General features: G+C 41.3%; 1 protein-coding gene across 2 annotated transcripts in view; it reads left to right on the forward strand.

Moving 5' to 3' along the window:
• The window catches only part of KDR (kinase insert domain receptor), a 49764-nt gene that overhangs the window by 21529 nt on the left and 5416 nt on the right, over positions 1-22819 (forward strand). For both annotated transcript variants that reach the window (XM_004382894.2, XM_023737336.1), the window contains exons 14-27: positions 1110-1256; positions 1720-1851; positions 4823-4929; positions 5349-5484; positions 5847-5951; positions 7414-7527; positions 8100-8188; positions 9168-9321; positions 11643-11740; positions 14717-14839; positions 14982-15093; positions 15347-15446; positions 15855-15960; positions 17235-17386. In XM_004382894.2, the coding sequence (XP_004382951.1) occupies positions 1110-1256; positions 1720-1851; positions 4823-4929; positions 5349-5484; positions 5847-5951; positions 7414-7527; positions 8100-8188; positions 9168-9321; positions 11643-11740; positions 14717-14839; positions 14982-15093; positions 15347-15446; positions 15855-15960; positions 17235-17386 (1675 nt within the window). The remainder of the gene's footprint in view (positions 1-1109; positions 1257-1719; positions 1852-4822; positions 4930-5348; positions 5485-5846; positions 5952-7413; positions 7528-8099; positions 8189-9167; positions 9322-11642; positions 11741-14716; positions 14840-14981; positions 15094-15346; positions 15447-15854; positions 15961-17234; positions 17387-22819) is intronic.

The following is a 22819-nucleotide window of genomic DNA, read 5'->3' on the forward strand; positions in this document are numbered from 1 at the left end:
TTTTTTTATGGACATTGGTGGTTGGTCTGGTTTCAAGCTAAAGGAAGAATTCAGAAAGGGAAATGAAAGAGGCTCCTGGCCTGGCCTTGCCCAGGAAATATGTACCCACAGTTAGCTGGTTTTCTTCGCTAAGGACCTCCAAGTTTTTCAAAAATTATTCTTAGAAAGGGACTAGAGGCCAGTCCATCCACTTCAGCCCCAGTGTGTGCACTATTGAGATCTCCTTACTGGGCTAAATGTTGACATGGGATTCTTTCAGCACGATTCCTTTTGATGTTCAGTTGGTTTGGACAAGATATTTCCATAGCACTTGGATGATTTGCAGGAAAAGGGCAAATCTCAAGTTTTGCTCTACATTTAAACAGATACCCAGGGGCTTTGTTTTCTTTAAATTCTTAACTTCCCTTAGGGTGTTGTTGTTTTGGTTGGTTGTGCTTTAGTGGAGCTAGCATTGGGCTGATCTTTTCGGCTTACCAGATTCTATTTGTTCAATGGTTTACTTAGTTATAGGGACTTGGACATGTTGTTTAACGTCCCTGAACTGCAGTTATTTTATGTATGAAATAAGATTGATACTCCTGCCCTGCCCATCAGTAATTGTAATCATGATCATAATCGTAATAGTACAAATGAGTAATAGAAATAATATAAATGAGTTTTGTGAAAAGTAAAATGCCACATAAATATTAGGTGCTACTTGTGTGTAAGTTTGCACTTTCCAAGAGAAACGTGGCAGAGTTCTAGGGTGTCACTGGCTAGAACTTAAATGGGAGGACCTCCCCCGGGGAATCCATGTCTGATTAGAGAAAAGTCTATAAAGGTGACCCTGAACCTTTATTTTGGCATGTGATTACCAGCTGGGATCACTAATATGAATGCTCAAAGGGGTGCAGTTATGTCTGATCTGTCCTGATTTGCTTGTTTCTTTAACTTAACTCAGTGACCAATAGCTATCAGCTATCAACTTCTGCGTATTTTCAGCTTAGTAAATAATCAACAGTTTACTGTTGTAGTTCACTAAACAGCTGTTGTAGTTTACTGTAACAGTTTACTAAAACTATTTCAAAAATTTTAACTAAATGGTTGGTTTTTTCTTTTTATGGGCATAGAACGTATAGCACCTATGATCACAGGAAACTTGGAGAATCAAACGGCAAGTATTGGTGAAACCATTGAAGTTTCATGCACAGCATCTGGGAATCCTCCTCCACAGATCACATGGTTTAAAGATAATGAAACACTTGTAGAAGACTCAGGTGACTAGAACTCCTCTCTCTATTGTTGGTTGCAGAGTTTTCCCAGAGATAATATCTAAAACCCATATTATTTCTTGATTTACTTTAAGTTTGGGGAAGAAAAGCAGCATTAGTGTACATGATCTGGCTCATTTCATAGATATGCACTTAGAGTATTCAAAAAGCCGTGTTGAATTCAGAAAGAGTGATGAAGGAGGCTCCTGGCCTTGCCATGTCCAGGAAATACGTGCTCACGATTAACTGGTTTTCTTCCCTAGGGACCTCTAAGTTGTTTTCCAAAAATTATTCTTAGAAATAGACTAGAGGCCAATACATGGAAGCTGGGATATCAGTCAGCAGTTGATGCTATATGATGCTTTGACGTTAAATAATAGCCCAAGGTTAAGTTCATCATTTATATTTTAAAAAAATTTTCTGGAAAAACATCATCATAAATAAGAATAACCATTTTCCCGTCTTTTAGGCATCGTGTTGAAAGATGGACATCAGAACCTAACTATCCGCAGGGTAAGGAAAGAGGATGAAGGCCTCTACACCTGCCAGGCCTGCAATCTTCTTGGATGTGCAAAAGCAGAGACCTTTTTCATAATAGAAGGTCAGTGGGGATTCATAGACATGTCAGGTGGTTTTTAAAAACTAGCTTGCGTCTTAGATATATCCATACACTTTGGGAGGGAGGATTATGGGTGACTTTTATCTTCTCTGTACTTTGTAAATTTTCTTCATTAAGTATGTATTATTTTAACCAGAAAACATAATGATGTTAATTTAATTCTGCTCGCACCACTTTTACTACTCCTGCAGTTTTCACTGCAGAAGAATTCTTAGCTAAGCAGGCTGAATATCTTCCTCTCCCTGATTCTTTCTCATCTGAATGGCTTTCTTAACTTGTCACAGAATTGATGCCTGTATTTATTTGGAAAAGCATTAGAATTCCTGGCGAATCATGAAAGTCCGGGCTACTCAGATAGTCACAGAGGTTCATAGTTTTCATTGGGCTAAAGATAATTAAGAGTCATTTGTGAACAATAGACTATTGCTTCTCTGAAATGGAAAATTTTTGGTTCTTCTCTAAATGTGAAAGAAAACGTGCATGGGTATGTGGAAGTGATGTGAAATCTGGCATTTTCTCAGACAGGAAAGGTAATTTGTGACAGAAAATTTTATTTTAAGAAGAGTATTTCTGTGTCTTTTTTTTATAACCCACCAAGGGAACAATGAAATTGTATTGTGTGGGTGAAGGAATGGGATGCAAGGGAAAGAAAGAAGGAGTGGTGATAGATGGGGAATTGATGGATTTCTGTGAACTCAACAAAACTTGTCTCTCCAAGTCTAGATTTTAGTCCTCTTAATCTGTCAAATCTATGTAGCAAAGTATTGCATCTCAATACCCAGACATGTTTTCAAATCTGTAGGCTTATTACCATTTCATAAACTGCACTTGCAAATAAAGACTTCATAGAATGTGGTGGTTTTGTCACTTCCAAAGGGATTCATGTTTTAGAGCAAATCCTAGGAAGGACTTCCAGATTAGATTCTCTCTGACGCTCTGCCTTGCCTGTGTTAGCCGTCTGCAGTTGATTACCAACGCCTGACCAGGTAACACTGGCATAGAGATTATATTGACGTCTCACCTGGAGAATACTAAGAAAGAGAGAGGTTGATATTTAATACACCTGCTAGGTTCCCAAATGTTAATATGGGAATATTAATACATGAACTAGGTATCCCGGGGTGGCACAGATTGTTAAGTGCTCGACTACTAGCTGAAAGGTTGGTGGTTCCAACCCACTCAGAGGCACCTCGGAAGACAGGCCTGGCGATCTGCTTCTGAAAGCTCACAGCCTTGAAAACTCTGTGGAGCAGTTCTACACTGTACATATCGGGGTAGCCACGAGTCAGAGTCCACTTGACAGCAACTAACAACAATACATGAACTAAGGTAGACAATTGAATTTTTGAAATTTTCACTGTGTATAAATGGACTTTTAAATTCCTATGTATAAAGAGTGAATTATTTTAGTAGGACCATTAAACAAATAAATCTACTCCCAAGCATACTTAGTGCTTGTCTCTCAACTCTTAACAGCTCTTATTTTGCTAACTAATTAATTATTTGTCTTTCTGCCTTCTTGAAGCTGCCGTGGACCCCTCTTTCACAGCTTGTAGCCCAGTTTGACTCACCTTGTGCTCATCTAATAGGTAGACCCTAGGTGATAATTGCTTCCTTATCACCTCTTTGTTAATCACTCTCAGTTGAAAGCCTCCTCCAGCATTTAATTCCTCCCACTCAGAGCTGCCCTCTGGAGCCCTGAGCATCTGCAGCTTTCCTTGCTAACCTCTAGCTTTTCCTCTTCTTTTTCATGGGTAACCTCTGCTGGCCATGTGTGATGTGCTGTCTCAGCTCTCTCTCTCTGCCTCACTTAGTCTCCTGCCGCACAGAGACAGGGTAGTGTAATGGGTAGTTGGTGTTGGATAGACTTTGTTCAATTTTTGAACAGATCACCAAGATCACTGTGTGCCCTCAATCAAGTAGCTTGGCCTCTCTGAGCTTTGGTTTCTTCATCTGAAAACCAAGGATTGTTGAGAAAATTAAGTGGGATGACATATTTAAAGTGATGAGCACATACTAGGTGCATGCTCACCAATAGCTCTCTGGCCAAAGCACTCCATTTATTTCCCTACTTTATTTCTTAAACAACTTTTTCTCAAGCTTTTCAGAGATCAAAACAGACTTATTAGTTTCCTACGGCTGCCAAAAAGCAAAAACAAAAACAACCCACAAATTGGGTAGCTTAAAACAACAGAAATTTATTCTCTCACAGTCATGGAGGCTAGAAGTCTGAAGTCAAGGTGTTGGCAGGGCTGTGCTCTCTCTGAAGGCTTTAATGGGAGAGCCTTTCTCTTAGCTTCGGGTGTTGCTGGCAATCCTTGGCATTCCTTGGCTTGCAGATGCATCACTTTAATCTCTGTTTCCACTGTCACATGACATTCTACCTGTGTCTCTGTCTCTTCTCCTCTTCTTATAAGGATACCAGTTATATTGGATTAGGGCCTACCCTAATGACCTCATCTTAACTTGATTACATCTACGAAGACCCTAGTTCCAAATAAGGCCATATCACAGGTACCAGGGGTTAGGACTTCAACATTTCTTTTGGGGGGACACAATTCAATCCATAACAACAGACTATCAGTATAAAACCAAACTGTTATTTTCCCAAGTAGAAATACTTTTCTTCTTTATAGAACGTCACCTGTTTTATTTCCATCAAAGAGGTCTCTTCCGCTGAACACTTTCTACGTTTGTCTTTTAAGATGTTAATGATTTTATTACTAATTACTTTAGGATTTTACTGCTGGAAATTTTCATGAGCAATACTTTGCAAACTGTAAATTTTCCCCTAAGAATGTTGTAGATTCCATCCAAGTTAGATGCTTTGACTATTCTATGATTTTTCCACATTGGAAAGATTGAGATATTACTTTAGTGTTAAACTTTGTCATCTTATCTCAAAAAGTATGAGCTGCCAACCGTTGATGCTCATTCAGTTGTGTCTTTCCAGGTGCCCAGGAAAAGACAAACTTGGAAGTCATTATTCTAGTAGGCACTGCAGTGATTGCCATGTTCTTCTGGCTACTTCTTGTCATCATTTTAAGGACCGTTAAACGGGTAACAAAATAATTTCCTTTCTGTTCCATGCTTGTTGGTTTTCATGATTAATGAAAGCTGACTAGGGTTTGTTGAGTTGCTTCTTCCCATTGTAATGGGCACATTTTTCTTTCAATGTAATAACATTCCTGCCCACTTTCTTCTGGCTGGGCCACTGGACTTTAATTGATAGAAGCCACTAGAGAGGAAAAGGGCTTGGACTGTCTGGTGTAATTAAGATTTAAGAATTTATCCGGAGCTCATTTGGGGAATGAAGGGACATTGGAAACAAGATAGTAATGTGACTACTCTCATACTCCGTGAGTTTTATTGGAAAATGAGACATCAGGAGTGAGGCTCCTATAAACAACAATAACAAGCACACAAAACAGCAGGCAAACAACAGGGTGTATGTGACTGGAAGGATTGATGTTTTCCAGGCCAATGGAGGAGAACTAAAGACGGGCTACTTGTCCATTGTCATGGATCCAGATGAACTCCCCTTGGATGAACACTGTGAACGTTTGCCTTATGATGCCAGCAAATGGGAATTCCCCAGAGACCGGCTGAAACTAGGTGTGTCTTCATGTAATATTAATTTGGTATTGGGCTTACTAGACCATCTCATCCTCCTTTAGGATTATGACAAATCTACTCTACTTGAATGTCAGATTCTAGTTTAGATATATTTAGTTTGTCTCTTGAATTTGGGTAATCATCAATTTAGTCACCCAGAAGTAGGCTTCCTGTATAATTTATATTCAAACTATGACATTTGGAGAGTGAAGGAGGAACAATTAAATAATTAAGCAAAGACAAGGGAGTAAACCATTAAATTGGAATGTATGGCCGCCCTATCTAGTTGGGACCTCTGCATATCACTTTGGTGGTGTAATAATCCAAGTCTGTTTTATTGTTACTGTTATTGTTGACTCTAGGCAAACCTCTTGGCCGTGGTGCCTTCGGCCAGGTGATTGAAGCAGATGCTTTTGGAATTGACAAGACGACGACTTGCAAGACAGTGGCTGTCAAAATGTTGAAAGGTAAAAATGTTACATGGTAATGTATCTTTCTGTCTTATCCAGTCTTTAAACATGACAGCATAGCTTGTATCAGTGGCTCTGTGGTTAGTTGGACCTACTAGCCAAACATGCAGCCAACCTACCTATATGATGCCTTTGTGCAAATTGGAAAAACGTTCCTCCTTTACACTCTCATGTCAGGGGTTGAATTTCAGCTCCTCACTTCCCTACCTTGCCTGGCAACCTTTGTGCAGGATACAGCTTGTACAACTGTACTTAGTGGTCCTGGCTACAGGACAAAAATACTGTGGTTATATTAAAATTCTTTCTTAATAAATATTTATGGTGTGTTAATAACTATAGACTATCTAGAAACATGAAAAGGATTTTGATATAATAAAAAGAGTAGAATGCAAAAACAACACATTCCCTAGAATTAGTTATGTAAACGATCTTCACATATAAAGGTAATATGCAAAAATAAGAATGGTTGTGCTAGGAAAGGAAGGGTTGTAGGTGATTTTTTTTTTTTTTTAAATTAAAACTTCTATAAATAATTGTTGCTTTTTATTTAAGAAAAACATTTAAAGAGTCTTGCCAGCTTATGAGGAGAGGACCTAGCAGTTTGGGAGTGCTCAGATCATATATTTTACAGCTTCATAGAAATGTTGGGTACAGTTAATCCGGATAGTAATGGAATTCTTAGGTTGCCATTTTAATTTGGATAGGTAATGCAATTTTCCTCTTGGTGCCAATTCTGATGTGCTGTCTTTTATTGCTGAAGACAGTACTACTGACACTTTTCCAATTGGTCTATGTGTTTTAAAGCCATCTCTCTCCTTTTGCCCATTCTCCCTTGTGGCCACAGGGGTGTGTAATTTTGAGGTAGCTCATCAGAGCTTGGAGTGTGGACCGTGTCTATGAATTAGAGGGGAGTGTACCAACTCATATCAGTATCAGACTCACAGCCTTAGTCCCATCAGCCCTATTGCCCAACTGGGCTTGCCAGCTGGCCCTTGGTAAGTTTCTTGATTGGCACAGATCTGCTGGAATATCAGCCAGTCCTTAACACACGATGATGTTTAATACATGGTGTTACTTCCTTATGAGGACGCACTGACATAATCAGGCCCTAAGAAGCATAGTAAGCCTGATATATGAAATCCATTTTTGTAAAAGAAATGGGCATGATTCCGTTTGCAGATGTGTTCTACACTTAGCAAAAAGACTTTGTAATGGAGCTCTTTAAATATTAAATGTGTCTGGTGCACTTAAATAATTTAAGTAAAAGAGTTTGATTTATAATTAGAAAATACAATTTACACTTGACTTTTGAGGAAACATCGCTAGTATATAAATGAGGTAACAGTTGTATTATCCCTGGACAGTGAGGTACACAGTTGTGGTAAGCAGAGAAAGGGGCATTAATCATCCTAAGGTCATGCCCACATGTATGACTTCCCGCTTTGCTCTGTATTCATAGAAGGAGCAACACACAGTGAACACCGAGCCCTCATGTCTGAACTCAAGATCCTCATTCATATCGGCCATCACCTCAACGTGGTCAACCTTCTAGGTGCCTGCACTAAGCCAGGAGGTTAGTATCTCTGAATGGTTTCGGTTGCTTCATTTTGATGCATGCTTCACTGCTGGTATTTGGGGGAAACCTCTCAGCTTCCATGGCCTTGATTTCCTTAACTTAGGAAGCTTTGTCAGATTCCTAGATATATATTTCATGGAGGTTTAACAGCACAATAATTAAATTATTCTAAAACTTCCTGTGAATTAAGAAATGCCACGTCGCTATTTGCTACTTGTGTAATAGATATAGGAGCCCTGGTGGTACAGTGGTTAAGCAGCTTGGCTACTAACGAAATGGTCAGTGGTTCAAACCCACAAGCTGCCCCGCAGGAGAAAGATGTGGCTATCTCCTTCCATAAAGATTATAGCCTTGGAAACCCCATGGGGCAGATCTACTCTGTCCTGTAGGGTCTCTCCAAGTCAGAGTCAACTCAACGGCAATGGGTTTTGTTTTTTTTTTTTGTTCCCAAACGAAGATTACATAGCCTTCTTCTAAGGCATATTCAGGGTTATTGATGTGCTAGGTACTCAGTAAGAAACATAAGTGAAAACACATTTTACTTTCTTAACATGCTGTGCTGTCTGCAGGGCCACTCATGGTGATTGTGGAATTCTGCAAGTTTGGGAACCTATCAACTTACTTAAGGAGCAAGAGAAACGAATTTGTCCCCTACAAGGTATGGCATTTCCCACATTGTAAAATAGGGGAAAACTCAAAGTGGTATATGTTAGCTTTCCAGTTGAAATTCCATGAAGAACTTGTGAGGGACCTTCTCACATTACCTCTTGCCTGACCTAGCTTTCTGTTTTAGCTTCTAAGGGAAATATGTTTCTCATGCATTATTTTTCTGAATTTCATATACTGACCCATTATAGATGGTGCCAGAGGAAGGGAGAAGGTGGGTGTGATTAAGGAAAGGGAAAGACAGAGGAAAGGACATTTCTAGATTATTCTCTCTCTATCCTAGCTATATTTGGCCCCACAGAGTGTAAATCTCTCTCGGTAAAGAGCATCCTAGTGTTGGAAGTCTGTCTGAGTGCAGCTTCAAACAAGGCATTTATCTCTTTAAGCTGTAGAAGAAGCTGGGCTTTATGGCCACCACCTGTCTGTCAATTTGTCATACTGTGGTGGCTTGCATGTTGCTATGATGCTGGAAGCTATGCCATTGGTATTTCAAATACCAGCAGTCATATGTGATGGACAGGTTTCAGCAGATCTTCCAGACTAAGACAGACTAGGAAGAAAGACCTTCCAAAAATTAGCCAATGATAGAAAACCCTATGGATCACAACAGTATATTGTCTGATATACTGCTGGATGATGAGCCCTCTAGGTTGGAAGACTCTTAAAATACACAGTGGCTGCAACAGTGGACTCAAACATATCGACAATCATGACGATGGAGCAGGACCGAGCAACATTTCATTCTGTTATACTTGGGGTTGCCATGAGTCAGAGGTGACTCGTTGGCAGCTAACAATAGGCTTTATGGAAGCAAATCTATTATATAAAAAACTTGCCCAAAATTTCAGCTCAGAGACCACATCATCTTGGAATTTATGTCTTTCTTGTCTGCTTTTTAATAGTTTCAATTGTTTCTATGTTTTACTACATTTTAGGTCCAGTCTGTAGTCACGTTGTTTATTTCTTTATAGACCAAAGGAGCACGATTCCGTCAAGGGAAAGACTATGTTGGGGAAATCCCTGTGGACCTGAAACGCCGCTTGGACAGCATCACTAGTAGCCAGAGCTCAGCCAGTTCTGGATTTGTTGAGGAGAAGTCCCTCAGTGATGTGGAGGAGGAGGAAGGTATCTGCCATTGCTTCCTCTTTGCTTAACACATGCTTTTGTAGGAATTGACAAGGTGACAGGATGCTACAAGGAATTTTGTAATGTGAAGAATCCAATGTTACCTCCTACTTGAAAGAGACTTGACTTTCTAGACTGTCTCCATTCAGTCTCCCCAAAAGTGGACTTAGGGAGCCCTAAATAATCAGCAGGCTAGGTTATAGGGTAAAACAGGGCTAGCTTGAGAAATATGGGTACCCCAGGAGGGCTAAGCAGTTGGCAGTAATCAAACTGATATTCTGAAAATATTGGTTCAATATTTATTACCAGGAGGGGCTGAGTACTATGTTCCAGAAGGGCAAACAAAGAGGCTCTGTGGTTGATTAACCTCCTTATTGCCCTGTGTGGTTCAACCCCACATTTCATACTTCACCAGCGTAACAGAAGGTTTTCAGGTAATCATACTCAATCTCCTACAAGGCAGTTTGAGGGTCATTTGCTGTTTATGCCCCATCCTAAGCAGCTTACCCAAGTATTCATTCTAACCATATTTCCTGAGAGGAGTTTTGGTAAATATACTTTTCTTTATCCAGTTGCCTTTTCAGTGATATTCTAGTGTTCTTTATGAGTGGAGCCATGGCACCAGCCTAACTCTTCCACAAGTAAACCCAGCTCCAGGGTACATACACTGTATATCTTCTTCCCTCAAAAGGAGCAGAGACAGCTCCGTGGATATAGAGATAGGGCTTTTTGACATCTGGCTTCTCTTGAGGTGTAAGCTTAGAAGAATCAAGTCATGAAACAGTGGAAGAAACCTGCTTGACATGGGCCTACAGATAGGCCTAGGTAAATCTAACTTCCTTCCTTAGAAGCTAAGCAGGCAGTGTGAGGCTGGAGTCTGGTCTACAGGTCCCTGGGGAGGTTGTGTAGGCCTCATGTAACTGGACTCACACTGAGTGGAGTGCCATCTTTGCCCAGTGGCTTCTCTCTCACAAAATGATGGTCAGTGAGCTGAAAACCTAAGGGATTGAGGTAGTATGTTGGACTAGAAAAGGTGCTGGCCTTGAATTTGGCCTCCATTTTCTTCATCTGAAAAATGAAGAGGTGTCACTAATCGTTCACGAAGACCACTCTAGCCCTAAGCATAATGAGTTATTGAGAAAATGCTCACAGGCTTTTTAATATTTGTTGTTGTTGGGTGCTATTGAGTTGATTTTCAACTCATAGTGACCCCGTGTGACAGAGTAGAACTGCCCCATAAGGTTTTCTAAGCTGCAGTCTTTATGGAAGCAGGTCACCAGGTCTTTCTCCCACTGAGCCGTGGGGTGAGTTCAAACCCCCAATCTTTTAGTTAGCAGCTGTGCCACCAGGGCTCCTTTTAATATTTACAAGGTTATTATTATAGCTCAATTTTCATTTACACTGGTCTTTGTCTCCAGGAAAGAGGCCATAAGTCTTATTTGACCAAATTTAAGAGATTATTTTGAAAACACCCATGACGTCTGTAGTGTTTATTTGTACCAGTTGTAATAAATACAATCAGTTTATGTAAATTCATCTTATTTCAATAGTCCTGTTATCTCTCATTCATATCCTTGAAGAAGCAAAAAAGCATCTTTATGGGCCAGATTTAATGTGTCCACAGCACTTTTTCAGCTTGAAAGTGAGAGAAGTAAATATATTTCTGATATTTTTAGTTATCCGTTGTAGATTATAGTTTGACCTTTGGCCTTTGTCCCAGGAAAAAGCCTGGAAAGAAAAAAATTCAATGACCCTGAAGATTGTTGCTTTATTTTTAGAGTTCTTGATATGAAACAATCATTTATCCCTCTGGGTACATGAGAAAAAACAAAAAAAACAACAATTTAAAACAGTAAATTTGACAAAGTCCTCTTTAGCTCCCTGTTGTCTATGCTGATTTTACCTCCATTCTGCCTCCTAGATTTACTGGTTTAATTTGACTAAAATGGAAAAAGAAGCAACATTTTTCCTAAGGGGTATGATGAAAGTGAATAATACTGAGATTCAGCAAATCTATAGATGATAGAGACATTTTCATTCTGCATCCAGTTCTTGAAACTCCCCCAAAACCAAACCCATTGCCATCGAGCTGATTCCGACTCATGGCGACCCTATAGGACAGGGTTGAACTGCCCCATAGGGTTTCCAGGGAGCAGCTGGTGGATTCGAACTGCTGACCGTTTGGTTAGCAGCCAAGCTCTTAACCACTGCCCCACCAGGGCTCCTTGAAACTCCCAGGTCTTAAAATTATCATTAGTCCAACAAACTTGGAAATAATAGGACTGAAATACTGACCTCCGTCATCCTGCTTCCTCTGACAGTTTCTGAAGATGTGTACAAGAACTTCCTGACCTTGGAGCATCTCATCTGTTACAGCTTCCAGGTGGCTAAGGGCATGGAATTTTTGGCATCAAGAAAGGTAACTGCCTCAAGGGGAAATAAACTGTCTCTTCAGATCACAGATTTGGAAATAAGGTGTCAAGACCAGCCACTGGTGCTTGTTTGGAGCTGTGATCATCTCTACTCCTTTGATTATTAAAAGAGATGAAAGGAGAAAGCCCTGTTTCTGCTAGTTGTTAAGGGAATATAAAGATTTCATGAAATTAATTCATATGATACGTATACTTATTGAGCATCTTTTGAATGCTAGGCAGCGTTCTGAGCACCAGGAATACTGTAGTGAACAAACGGGCAAAACTGTCCACCCTCATGGATTTGACATTTTATTGGATGGAGACGAACGAACGAAATAAATAAACAGAATATGTAGTAGGTTAGTAGGTTAAAACCAGTTGCTGCCAAGTCAATTCCAATTCACGGCAACCCCATGTGTGTTAGAGTATAACTGTGCTTTATAGGGTTTTTAATGGCTGATTTTTTGGAAGTAGATTACCAGGCCTTTCTTCTGAGGCACCTCTGGGTGGACTTGAACCTCCAACCTTTCAGTTAGCACTCGAGTGTGTTAACTCTTTGCACCACCCAGGGACTCCATGGAGTAGGTTAACCAAAAAACACAAACCAAGCCAGTTGCCGTTGAGTCATTGACTCAACAATGACTCATGTGTGTCAGATGATAAATATATCATCTCAATGGCTCACTGCTCAGTGGCTGATGTTTGGGGGAAATAAATTGCCAGGCTTTTCTTTTGAGGTGCCTCTGGGTGAACTTGAACCGCCAACCTTTAGCAGCCGAGCATGCTGTCTGCACCACCCAGGGACTCCATAAAGCAGGTTAGATGGGATTAAATGCTGTGGAAAAAAATAAAGCAAGAATGGTATGTTTGTGTGTGTGTATGCTTCTGTGGGTGTGTATTTCAATTTTAAACAAGGTGGGCAGAAGCCTTTGCTAAGGGTGTGACATTTGAGCAATGACCTCAAAGAGCTGAGGGTCCAAGCCTTGTAGATATTTTGGTGTAAGAGAGTCTATTTTTAATTTATTTTACATCCATCACCATCCATCAAAAAGTATTTGTTTGTAGTATAATTAGAAACCAGCCAGGACAGGCTTCAGATGAGAGCGATTAAAAGAGCTAAAATTAGAAAAGTAGGCCAAACAAAAGCTGAGGTGGGGACGTGACAAGTTACAAATATTCCGAAGGTTGTAAACACCACTGAGGGGGAAGATTGGTTGAAGCTGCCCCTCAGGAAAGAGTAAAATGGACGGCTTTACAGTAAAGAAGGAAAATTCAAATTGAATTTCAGGAAAAACTGTCAGTTGACAATATTTGTTTGACTGCTGCAGCCTCCTGAGGGAAGGAAGACTTAAGGTTTATTTTTTACTTCTTCTAAATTAAAGTGAAATTCCTCATCCATTTATTTTTCTGAAGTTTAAAGCTTCTACAGCATTCAGACCTTAGGATCTCAGATGCTTCTGCCGGGTTGCTCATGTGTTTTCTCTTTCAAGGGGATGAGAGAGAAGTGGGGTCATATGGGGTTTTTGCCCTTTTTGAAGATTCTGATTTTTTTTTTTTAAGGTCAGAACTCACCATTTGGTCAGGATTCCTTTTGGCTACTGGAAGGGAATGGGGAGTCCTTTAACTTCCCTTCCATCTACCAAGTGATTTCTTGAGTACCCAACACCTGGTTGTTTGGCTGAAAAAGAAAGCAGTTTGATTAGGGAGAATCTAGAAAGCTCTGATTTTTGGAATCCCTGTCTTGTTCAGTAATGCTAGAGAATATGCTTCTGGAAATGCCCTTGTTCAGTGGAAAGTTCTATATGAATGTGACGGGCGGGGTGGTCAGTTAGTTCCCAGCTCACATGGTCACAGGAACTTCTACAGGGACTTAGAATTCTCATCTAAGGCGTTCATTCATTTTCAAACGTTCTCTGAAACTCCTACCCTCTCTCATTTGGGGGCCCAAATTTACCATGTGGAGCTAAAGCAGCTTAGAAGTAGAAAGTTAGATGACGGTAGGAGATAAAGTAAAAAGAGAAACTGGAGAGATGAAAAGAATAGAAGGAAAGCCAAGGTGAGTTGAGGTTTACTTTTTCCTGCACTAGAGAGTCAGCTTGATTACTGATAGGCTGAAATTGCTTTAATGGACCTTTATTCTCTCCTTCTATGTGAGAGACCTGATTCCCAGCTAATGCACCTCATGTGCAGCCACTGTCCGTCTGTCAGTGGAGGCTTGCATATTGCTATGGTACTGAACAGATTTCAGCAGAGCTTCCAGACCAAGATGGATTAGGAAGAAAAGCCTGGTGATCTACTGAAAATCAGCCAACGAAAACCCAATGGATCACAATGGTTCAATCGCATTGTACATGTGGTTGCAATGAGTTAGGTGCGACCTGATGGCAGCAACAATAACAGTAATGATAACTCAGCACTTTGAAAACAGAATGAACCCCACTGGGAATTATTTGTCAGAGCCAGTCCAGCCTCAGTTACATATGGAATGGGGACACCAACAAAGAGAACCAAACCAATGCGAGTTCCCGTTTTTGATTTCCATGCAGTCACTCAAAATAAATCCTGTCCTGCGGCCTCTTTAGAATAACACGTTTTAGCCACATATGGCGCCAGGCAAAGGGGATATGTGGATGTGACCAGGAACACATTCTTCATTGTGTCCTAGAGAAATCTATTTATGACTCCGTAATCATATTATAACTTACTTATTTAACTCCAAAAGCTGGGACTGTTTATGGGTAAAGCAGATGTGTGTTTCAATGACACTCCCAGACTTCTTTCCTGAAGTATTAAGAAAAGATACTAACCCAGTCCTGTGAGTCGGAATCAACTCACAGGCAACGGGTGTGGGTTTCTTGTTTTTTGTTTGTTAATTGGTGGATTTTCTGATGTGGGATTTCTTTTTTCAAGCCCGAGGTCACGACAGATGTAGAGGAGATCAGCTGTGCCCACATCTAATGCACACACGATTCTCTTTGCAGTGTATCCACAGGGACCTGGCAGCACGGAATATCCTCTTGTCGGAGAAGAATGTGGTTAAAATCTGTGACTTTGGCTTGGCTCGGGATATTTATAAAGACCCAGATTATGTCAGAAAAGGAGATGTAAGTTTCAAAGTGCCCAGTGATCTATTAAATTGCAGAATTCAAACTCCTTGTAGCAAGCTTCAGGAACATGTGTTCAGAAACAAAGGAAGTGCTTTCTTTAGATATTTGCTAATTTGGGGTCTGTCTTCTACCCTCTTAGGCTCGCCTCCCTTTGAAATGGATGGCCCCAGAAACAATTTTTGACAGAGTGTACACAATTCAGAGTGATGTGTGGTCTTTTGGTGTTTTGCTCTGGGAAATATTTTCTTTAGGTAAGTTGTCTCTCTTTGTCCCGCTATCCAGGCTTCAAATAGAATAATAAAAAAGTGGCCCCAAAATGCCTTTCCCTCTTTTGTACTTCACCTTTATGGAGTGGAAGTCCCTTGGAATCTTTGGATTATACAATTAAAAAAATTAATAGAATAAAATCGATGGAATATAGGTGAGGATATGCAAGAATTAGACTCAGGGCTTTCTAGAAGAGAAAATCAAATCAAATAATGTCCTACTCATGTTTTATTCTAGGAGCTTCTCCATATCCTGGGGTAAAGATTGATGAGGAATTTTGTAGGCGACTGAAAGAAGGAACTAGAATGAGGGCCCCTGACTATACCACACCAGAAATGTGAGACTTTAAAAGTATCCTTCTGTGTTCTTCCTTTGTTCACAGATTCTGCTGCTTAAAACTTTCCATTATATATACTTTGTTTGTGCCCCAGTTTGTGTCCTACCTCCTCCTTGAAGTCTTTTTTGGTAATCTTAAACTCAGGATCATCTCTTTCTTCTTTGAACAACAGTGCTTTCTTACCTCTACTAACCAATTAGCTGTTATTAGATGTTGATTTGTAATGTTCTCTCTTTTCTACACAAGTTTGACCCTCCAAGTGTAGGGATCTGCGTCTTTCAGGTTCTCATTTAACATCTCTACTCATGATAGGCTCCTTATAAATGTTCACTCATTCAACTGCTTGTTTTCAGCATCAGATCCAGAAGGAAAGAGGCAGTTAATGAAATCAATGTCTTACTTCTCTAGGTACCAGACCATGCTTGACTGCTGGCATGGGGAGCCCAGTCAGAGACCTACATTTTCAGAGTTGGTGGAACATTTGGGAAATCTCTTGCAAGCTAATGCCCAGCAGGTTTGTAACCTCCATTTAAGAGGCTTGTGCAAAGGGTACCTAGGGGTACAGGGCTCCCCACTGCGTGGGCTTTCTCCTGGTTACCAGTCTATCCTCTCTGCAGTGAATAAGGAGCAGTATTCTTCCAGATCGGAGCAGTAATACTCTGCTGAAAGTTGTTATCATTCTTGTAGACAGATGAGGTCCTGATTTATAACCTGGGAGCATGCCACTTTTATTCCTACCTATTTATCTTTATGTTAACTCATCAAATGCCTTTCTAAAGGAAAAAAAAAAAAATCTGATGGAGCCACAGAAGATTAACAATGAAAAGGAATTCCAAGGAATTTTTAATAATATCATCAGGCAAAAACAAATCCAACCCATGGAAAATAGATGGCTCTTCCCTTGGTAAAATCCGAAGTTCCTATAACTTCCCTTGGAGAATTTTAGAGTTGTAACCTTTACTATTGGAAGATTATTCAATCTCTAGTCAATGCCTCTTACGACAATGGAAGCCAATTTCCTTCAGTTTTTCTTTCGAACAGCTGAGGGACAATGGATTAAATCTGTTTTTATCTGTAAACCTTCCAAAGATTTGAATGTATCAAATAACCCTTCATTTCTTTCTCTTGGCTAAATAATACCAAATAGAGTTGCCTTTTCTCAGAAGACCCATTTTCCTGCCCATTTATTGCTTTTCTTTAGATTGTCATCAGTTTTTTCCATTGCCTTGAAATATAGAGACTAAAAATTGGATGACATGCTGTTTAAAAAGGACCTGAGTCGTGTAAAGAGGGTTTTGCAAAGAAATGGTTTATCAACTCTGTTCAGCACAGATTGCGTAGCTGTACGTGGATGACGGCACCCTGCTTTGTCTCCACTGTAACCACAGTTCTCTGTGGAGCTCTTACTCATCTTGTTTTTAGTTAGCTCATTCCGTACTCCTTCATGGACACACATCCCTTTCAAGTGCCCTTTGATTTTTTTTTGGCTGTTTTGTTTCTGTCTTGTGGTTTTTTTTTTATTTATTGTGGTAAATTTATAGGTAACAAGGCATTTGTCATTTCAACAATCTTCACATGTACAGTTCAGTGGTATTGAATATGTTTATCATGTTGTTCAACTGCCCTTTTGTTTTTGATAAACCATTTTTAATGTGGTCTTAAAGTTCTGTGTTCAGATATGAAAGCAACATAGCCCATAGCCAAGACGCCCCCGTGGCTTTGTTTTACATGAAAAGGCCCTTGAAGGCCCAAAGCCATAACAGTAGCACTCTGTGTATATTGTTTCAGGACGGCAAAGACTACATTGTTCTTCCGATATCAGAGACTTTGAGCATGGAAGAGGATTCTGGACTCTCTCTGCCTACCTCACCTGTTTCCTGTATGGAGGAAGAGGAAGTGTGCGACCCCAAATTCCATTATGACAACACAGCAGGAATCAGGTACTGTATACGGTCAACATCTCCGCAGAGGGCTTCAAGGCCACCTTGGAGAGGGCGAGTGGAAGGAAGACATTCTCTAAAGCTGCTGCATCCCACTTCCACATTTAACCTCAGCCCTGAGACTAATATCGGGAGCAGGGAGGGGGGTGCTCCTGGAAGAGAGCCTGGGTAGGTGCGTTTCCTCCCATCTGTACCGCACGTTGTCACCACAGCTTGCTCTTTCGGAATCCCAAGCCCTGCAGCTGCAAATAGCTGGAATGCCACAGTTTGTTAATCTCCGGAAAAAGAGACCAGTTTCACAAAGACATCTGTATTTAAATAATCACCATGTATGCTTTTATTAATGTGAATTAAATGGCTTAGGAAGAGTTCAGGAGGAAGAGTTTCTGTGCATATATGAAAACTCAGTATGCCTCTCTGGCTAAGATACAGCATACCGTGGGGAAGTGTCCTGAATTAGACTGGACATTGCATCTTCAGAAGCTCCTCCCAAGTCTGATTTTCAGCATTTATTTACATAATGGGACTTCTGGGCTGATTTAAAAACACATGTACTGCAGTCCTTTACTGATTTGGAAAGGGGTTCAGAAGGCAGCTTTCTTTTTTCTCTGTCCCAGCACCTGTACATAAGGAAAAAATTGATATGGCTTTCTACAGTATGATATTAAAATTGCCTTTTACTAAGCCAGGGACTGCTTCACTTTTCTTTGTTTCTTTTCCAACCCGTTTGGGTATTTTCCTCTTTTAACTCCACAGTCACTAAAAAAACAGTCACCAACAAGTTGATTCCGACTCATGGAGACCCCATGTGTGTCGGAGTAGAGCTGTGCTCCATAGGGATTTCAGTGGCTGATTTTTCGGAAGTAGATCACCCCGACTTTCTTCTGAGGCGCCTCTGGGTGGACTCAAACCTCTAACCTTTTGGTCAGCAGCTGAGCATGTTAACTGTTTGCACCACTCAGGGACCTCCCTAGAGTTACTGGATCCCTGAAAGCTTGGGCCCAGCCAGCCCTCCTGAGAGACTTGTGGCTGTCGGTCGTGCGGGACAATGCTATCGTGTGTCTGGCGCTTTGCTACGTCGCCAGGTCACAGCTGATGCTGAGGAGGTGCACAGGGACAGTTTGGCCCATGGAACTCATGCAGGGTAGTGGGGACTTTGTGATGAGAGAGAAGAAAGCTTAGAATGCTTGGAAGCCAACAAGTTAGCTTCTCATTCCATTTACGTCAAGAACTTGGGACATTTTTTTAAAGAATGTTTCCATACATTATCTGATTTGGCTCGCATAACAACTTTCAGGGTTAGGCAAGGTAGAAGCTATTATCTTTTTCGATGTAGATGTTGAACATGAGGCTTAGAGAGATTAAGTGGAGGTAGTACAATATTGTGATTAAAGATCTAGATATTTGAGTCAGATAGAACTGTGTTGGACTCTCGAGGCTGCCTCTTAGCAGCTGTGTGACTTTGGGCAAATCATTTAATCTTTCCTTTAGTTTCCTCATTTATGAAATGAGGCAAGGTCACTGGTATTGTTTGCAAATGGTTGTTTTGAGGTTTATGTGATATAATGTGTTTCTAAGTGCCACTTAGGAAACAATAAATGATAGCTATTAAGGAGCCCCAGTGGGGCAGTGGTTAAAGGCTCAGCTGCTAACCAAAAGGTCAGCACTTTGAATCCACCAGCTGCTCCTTGGAAACCCTATGGGGCAGTTCTACTCTGTCCTGTAGGGTTGCTAGAGTCGGAATCGACTCGATGGCAATGGGTTTGGTTTTTGGTTTATTAAGTGATCTGCTAAGGGGCCCTGGTGGCACAACGGTTAAGCACCCCGCTTTTGACTGAAAGGTTAGTGGGTCGAACACACTCAGCAGTTCCATGGGAAGAAAGACCTGGCGATCTGCTCTTGTAAAGATTATAGCCAAGAAAACCCTATACGGTAGTTCTACTCTGTCATGTGGGGTCGCTATCAGTTTTGAAATCGACTCCACGGCACCTAACAACAACAGAGTGATCTGTTTAAAATCGCGTAATGGAAATGAATCCAGTTTCTTTGGTAACTCAGTGCTGTTTTCTCCCATACCAAAGAGAGGCCCTGGGAGAGGAGTATGGAAATAAGAGTAGAGTCTCAAATTTGCAAATTCCTACTTCAAGTTCATCTACCTTTCTGATGTGTAACTGTCCCTGCAACACCCTTGCCTTATCCTTTGTCAGAAAGCCATTTGGTCATGAACTATATTCCTTGTCTTTTCCTGTGACCAAGTGGAGTGAGGATCCCGTCGGCAGCCTCTTGGCTCGCTCGAGCACTTTGCATATGGTGCTGAGAAGGAGATGAAGTCATCTTTGTGTAATGGAAATGCCAAATGCGATGCTGGATCTAAAAAAGGGCCGCTAACATTCATCCCCAGAAGCGTGGACAAATGTGACACCACACTCTGAACACAGGCCTGGCTCTGATTTTCTGTCTGTGATTTTTGAATCGGTCCTTCCAGTCCAGTTTCTCTTTTCTTCAGCCATAATTTGAAAGATAAAATGGAAATTGGAATCTTTTGTCTGCATCCCCTCCCAACCCCCTCTTCCCTTTTTCCTTTTATCAAAATAAGACGCCATGATCACATTTTAATCATCTGAGTTGAAAGAAAGGGGGAATAGAAACATCTGCACACTACACTTCATTTTGATGCTCTCTTGTGACTCTGCTTCCCTGGGGAGGCAGAGAAGAGGCTGGGGTACCTCTCAGGGGACTTGTTCTTTCCCCTTTCATATTTCCAGCCCAGAAGAAAAGCCGAGAAGCCTTTTTCACTTGCTTTCTCCCTTGCTTTATAAATAGAGCTGGACAGAGACATCTCTGTGGGTGCCAGCTTCATGATTTGTTTGCTCCTTTAAACTATTTTAAAAATATTTGTTCACCGTTTATTTAGAAGAAAAGGTAGAAGGGAAAAGACCACTAGTGTCTAGACTTAGCTTTGTCCCTAATTTTCCCTGGGGATCAGTGCTGGCCCCAAATTTGCATGCCTCCCACCAGAAAACAGATATTCATTGGCCTCACCTTTTTTTTGAAGGCAGTTTGGTGACCATCCGTGCTTATGCCATCACTTCCCTTTGGAAGTTGTACCTTCCGCTCCAAGCAGCTTATCAGTGATCTCTTTTCAACTCTCTCCCAAAGGATCGCTTTGATACATGCCATTTTCTTCAGTTTGGCTAATTTTTAGTAATGATTAAACACCCATTGTAGATTAGTGCCTGGGACTGCCGCCTGGCTAGGTTATTCCCAGATCTGGCACCGATATTAGACTGCTTCAAATTGGACTCTGTCTTTGTGTATCCTGCCCTTCTGGCCCGGCACCCTCAGCACACACATGGCAGCTCAAACAGTGCTGTGCACATAAAAAGAAAAAACAAACCTATTGCTGTCAAATCCATTCCGATTCATGGTGACCCCATGTGTGTTACAGAGTAGAGCTGTTCCGTAGGGTTTTCTTGGCTGTAATCTTTACGGAAACAGATCGCCAGGCCTTTCTTTCATGGTGCCAGTGGGTGGGTTGGAACTGCCAACCTTTAGGTTAGTTAAGTCAAGTGCAAACGTTTGGCACTACCCAGGGACCGTGCACTACTAAGTGCTTTATAAAGAGTTGACCAATTGTGTGTGCTGCTCTCATCCTCCTTTTCTTTCCTGATAGTTTCCCGAGGGAGGCAATGTGGAATAGAAAGAAAAATGCCTCGCATGGGCTTTGGAGTCTGAAGACCTAAGTTTGAGTCCCTTTTCTACCCTTTACTAGCCATTTCTTCCTTGAGCCTCAGTTTCCTCATCTCTAAACACGAAATAATATAAAGACCTATTTTGTAGTTTTATGAGGAGTACATGCAACAATGTCTGTGAAAGTGCTTTGTCAACTGTGAAGACCAGATTGAGACCAGACTCGTTGCCATTGAGTCGATTTTGACTCATAGCGACCCTGTAAGACAGTAGAACTACCCCATAGGGTTTCCTATGGATTCAAACTGCTCATCTTTTGGTTAGCAGCTGAGCTCTTAACCACTGCGCCACCAGGGCTCCTGACTGTGAAGGGTCGTGCAATTTTGGAAATTATTAAGCTCAAAAATCAAGGAGCTATTATTTCTATGGTAGCTGCATTATTGCCCAAGCGAGTATCCTGACACCTCCCCCCACCCCCCGCCACCGACAGTCTCCTTCTCCCTCCCTCCCTCTCTTTCTAATTTTCTACCTCCAGTCAGTTACTGACTCTAGTTGATTTTATATCCCCAATATCTCTGGAATCCATCCACTACTCCAAACCCTATGGGCATTACCTTTCTTTATTCAGACTGCTCTTTTTTCTCCTTAGTGAGTCCAGTAGCCCCCTAATTGGTCTCTCTGCCTCTGGTCTAATCCTCATCTATCCATTCTCCACTCAACAGCAAATCTGACCTTGTCAACCCCATACTTAAAATCCTTCAGTGTCTTCTCATTGCACTCAAAATAATAATCCAGACATTCTAGCAATGTGATTTTGGACAAGTTCATTAACCTTTCACTGCCTGAAAAGTAGGGATAATAATATCCACCCTATGAGTCGGAATCGACTCAACGGCAATGAGTTTTTAAAGTACCATTGTGAAGATCCTATGAGATGATGGTTGAAGAGGATTTAGCACAATACCTGCTGTGTGATAAATACTCAATAAGGGCTTCCTGAATGAGTGAATAAATGAATAATTGACTGTAGAGCCTGTAGTTGTTGGTAACCAGTGTTTTTAGGAACTAGGACTAGGAGAAAATAGGCTTTGCTCGATCCCTATATATCATGTCCTCTTCTTTGTGGAGTTACCTGAGTGAATTGTCACTGGTGAACCTAATTCTCTCTTCTCTATAAGGGGAGGAACCAGGCTTCTGTGTCGGGGAGAGAGATTAACATCCCATTCCCCTCTTTTGGCCTAAGACCACCTGTCCAGAGTCAGCCTGTGGTGGGAAGTAGGCTGGGATGAGAGTAAAGAGTGCCTTTGCCTGTCTCTGGGGGCCCTTCTGGAAACCCTGGTTGCATAGTGGTTATGAGCCACAGCTGCTAACCAAAAGGTCGGCAGTTTGAATCCACCGGGCGCTCCTTGGAAACTCCATGGCACAGTTCTAGTCTGTCCTGTAGGGTCGCTATGAGTTGGAATCGACTCGACAGCAACAGGTTTTTTGGGTTGTGGGCCCTTCTTGTGGAAAGGTCCTCTCTTCTCTCCAGTTGGGCTGTTGACAGGATCAGCTGGACTCACCCAAAGCCACATGGTGGGGAAGAAGCACCCCTAAGGGGCAGGTGATAAGTTACCTGACAAGTTTTATTCTTTGGATTTCTGAAGGAAACTGGTACCCTTTGGAATTCAAAGGAGAAAAGCTTTGAGTGCTAGAGCATTGTTCTCCCTAGCAACACTAAGCCCAACATTTACCACCTCATTC

Source organism: Trichechus manatus, unplaced genomic scaffold (assembly GCF_000243295.1).
Source record: "Trichechus manatus latirostris isolate Lorelei unplaced genomic scaffold, TriManLat1.0 scaffold00101, whole genome shotgun sequence".
NCBI classification, from domain to species: Eukaryota; Metazoa; Chordata; class Mammalia; order Sirenia; family Trichechidae; genus Trichechus; species Trichechus manatus.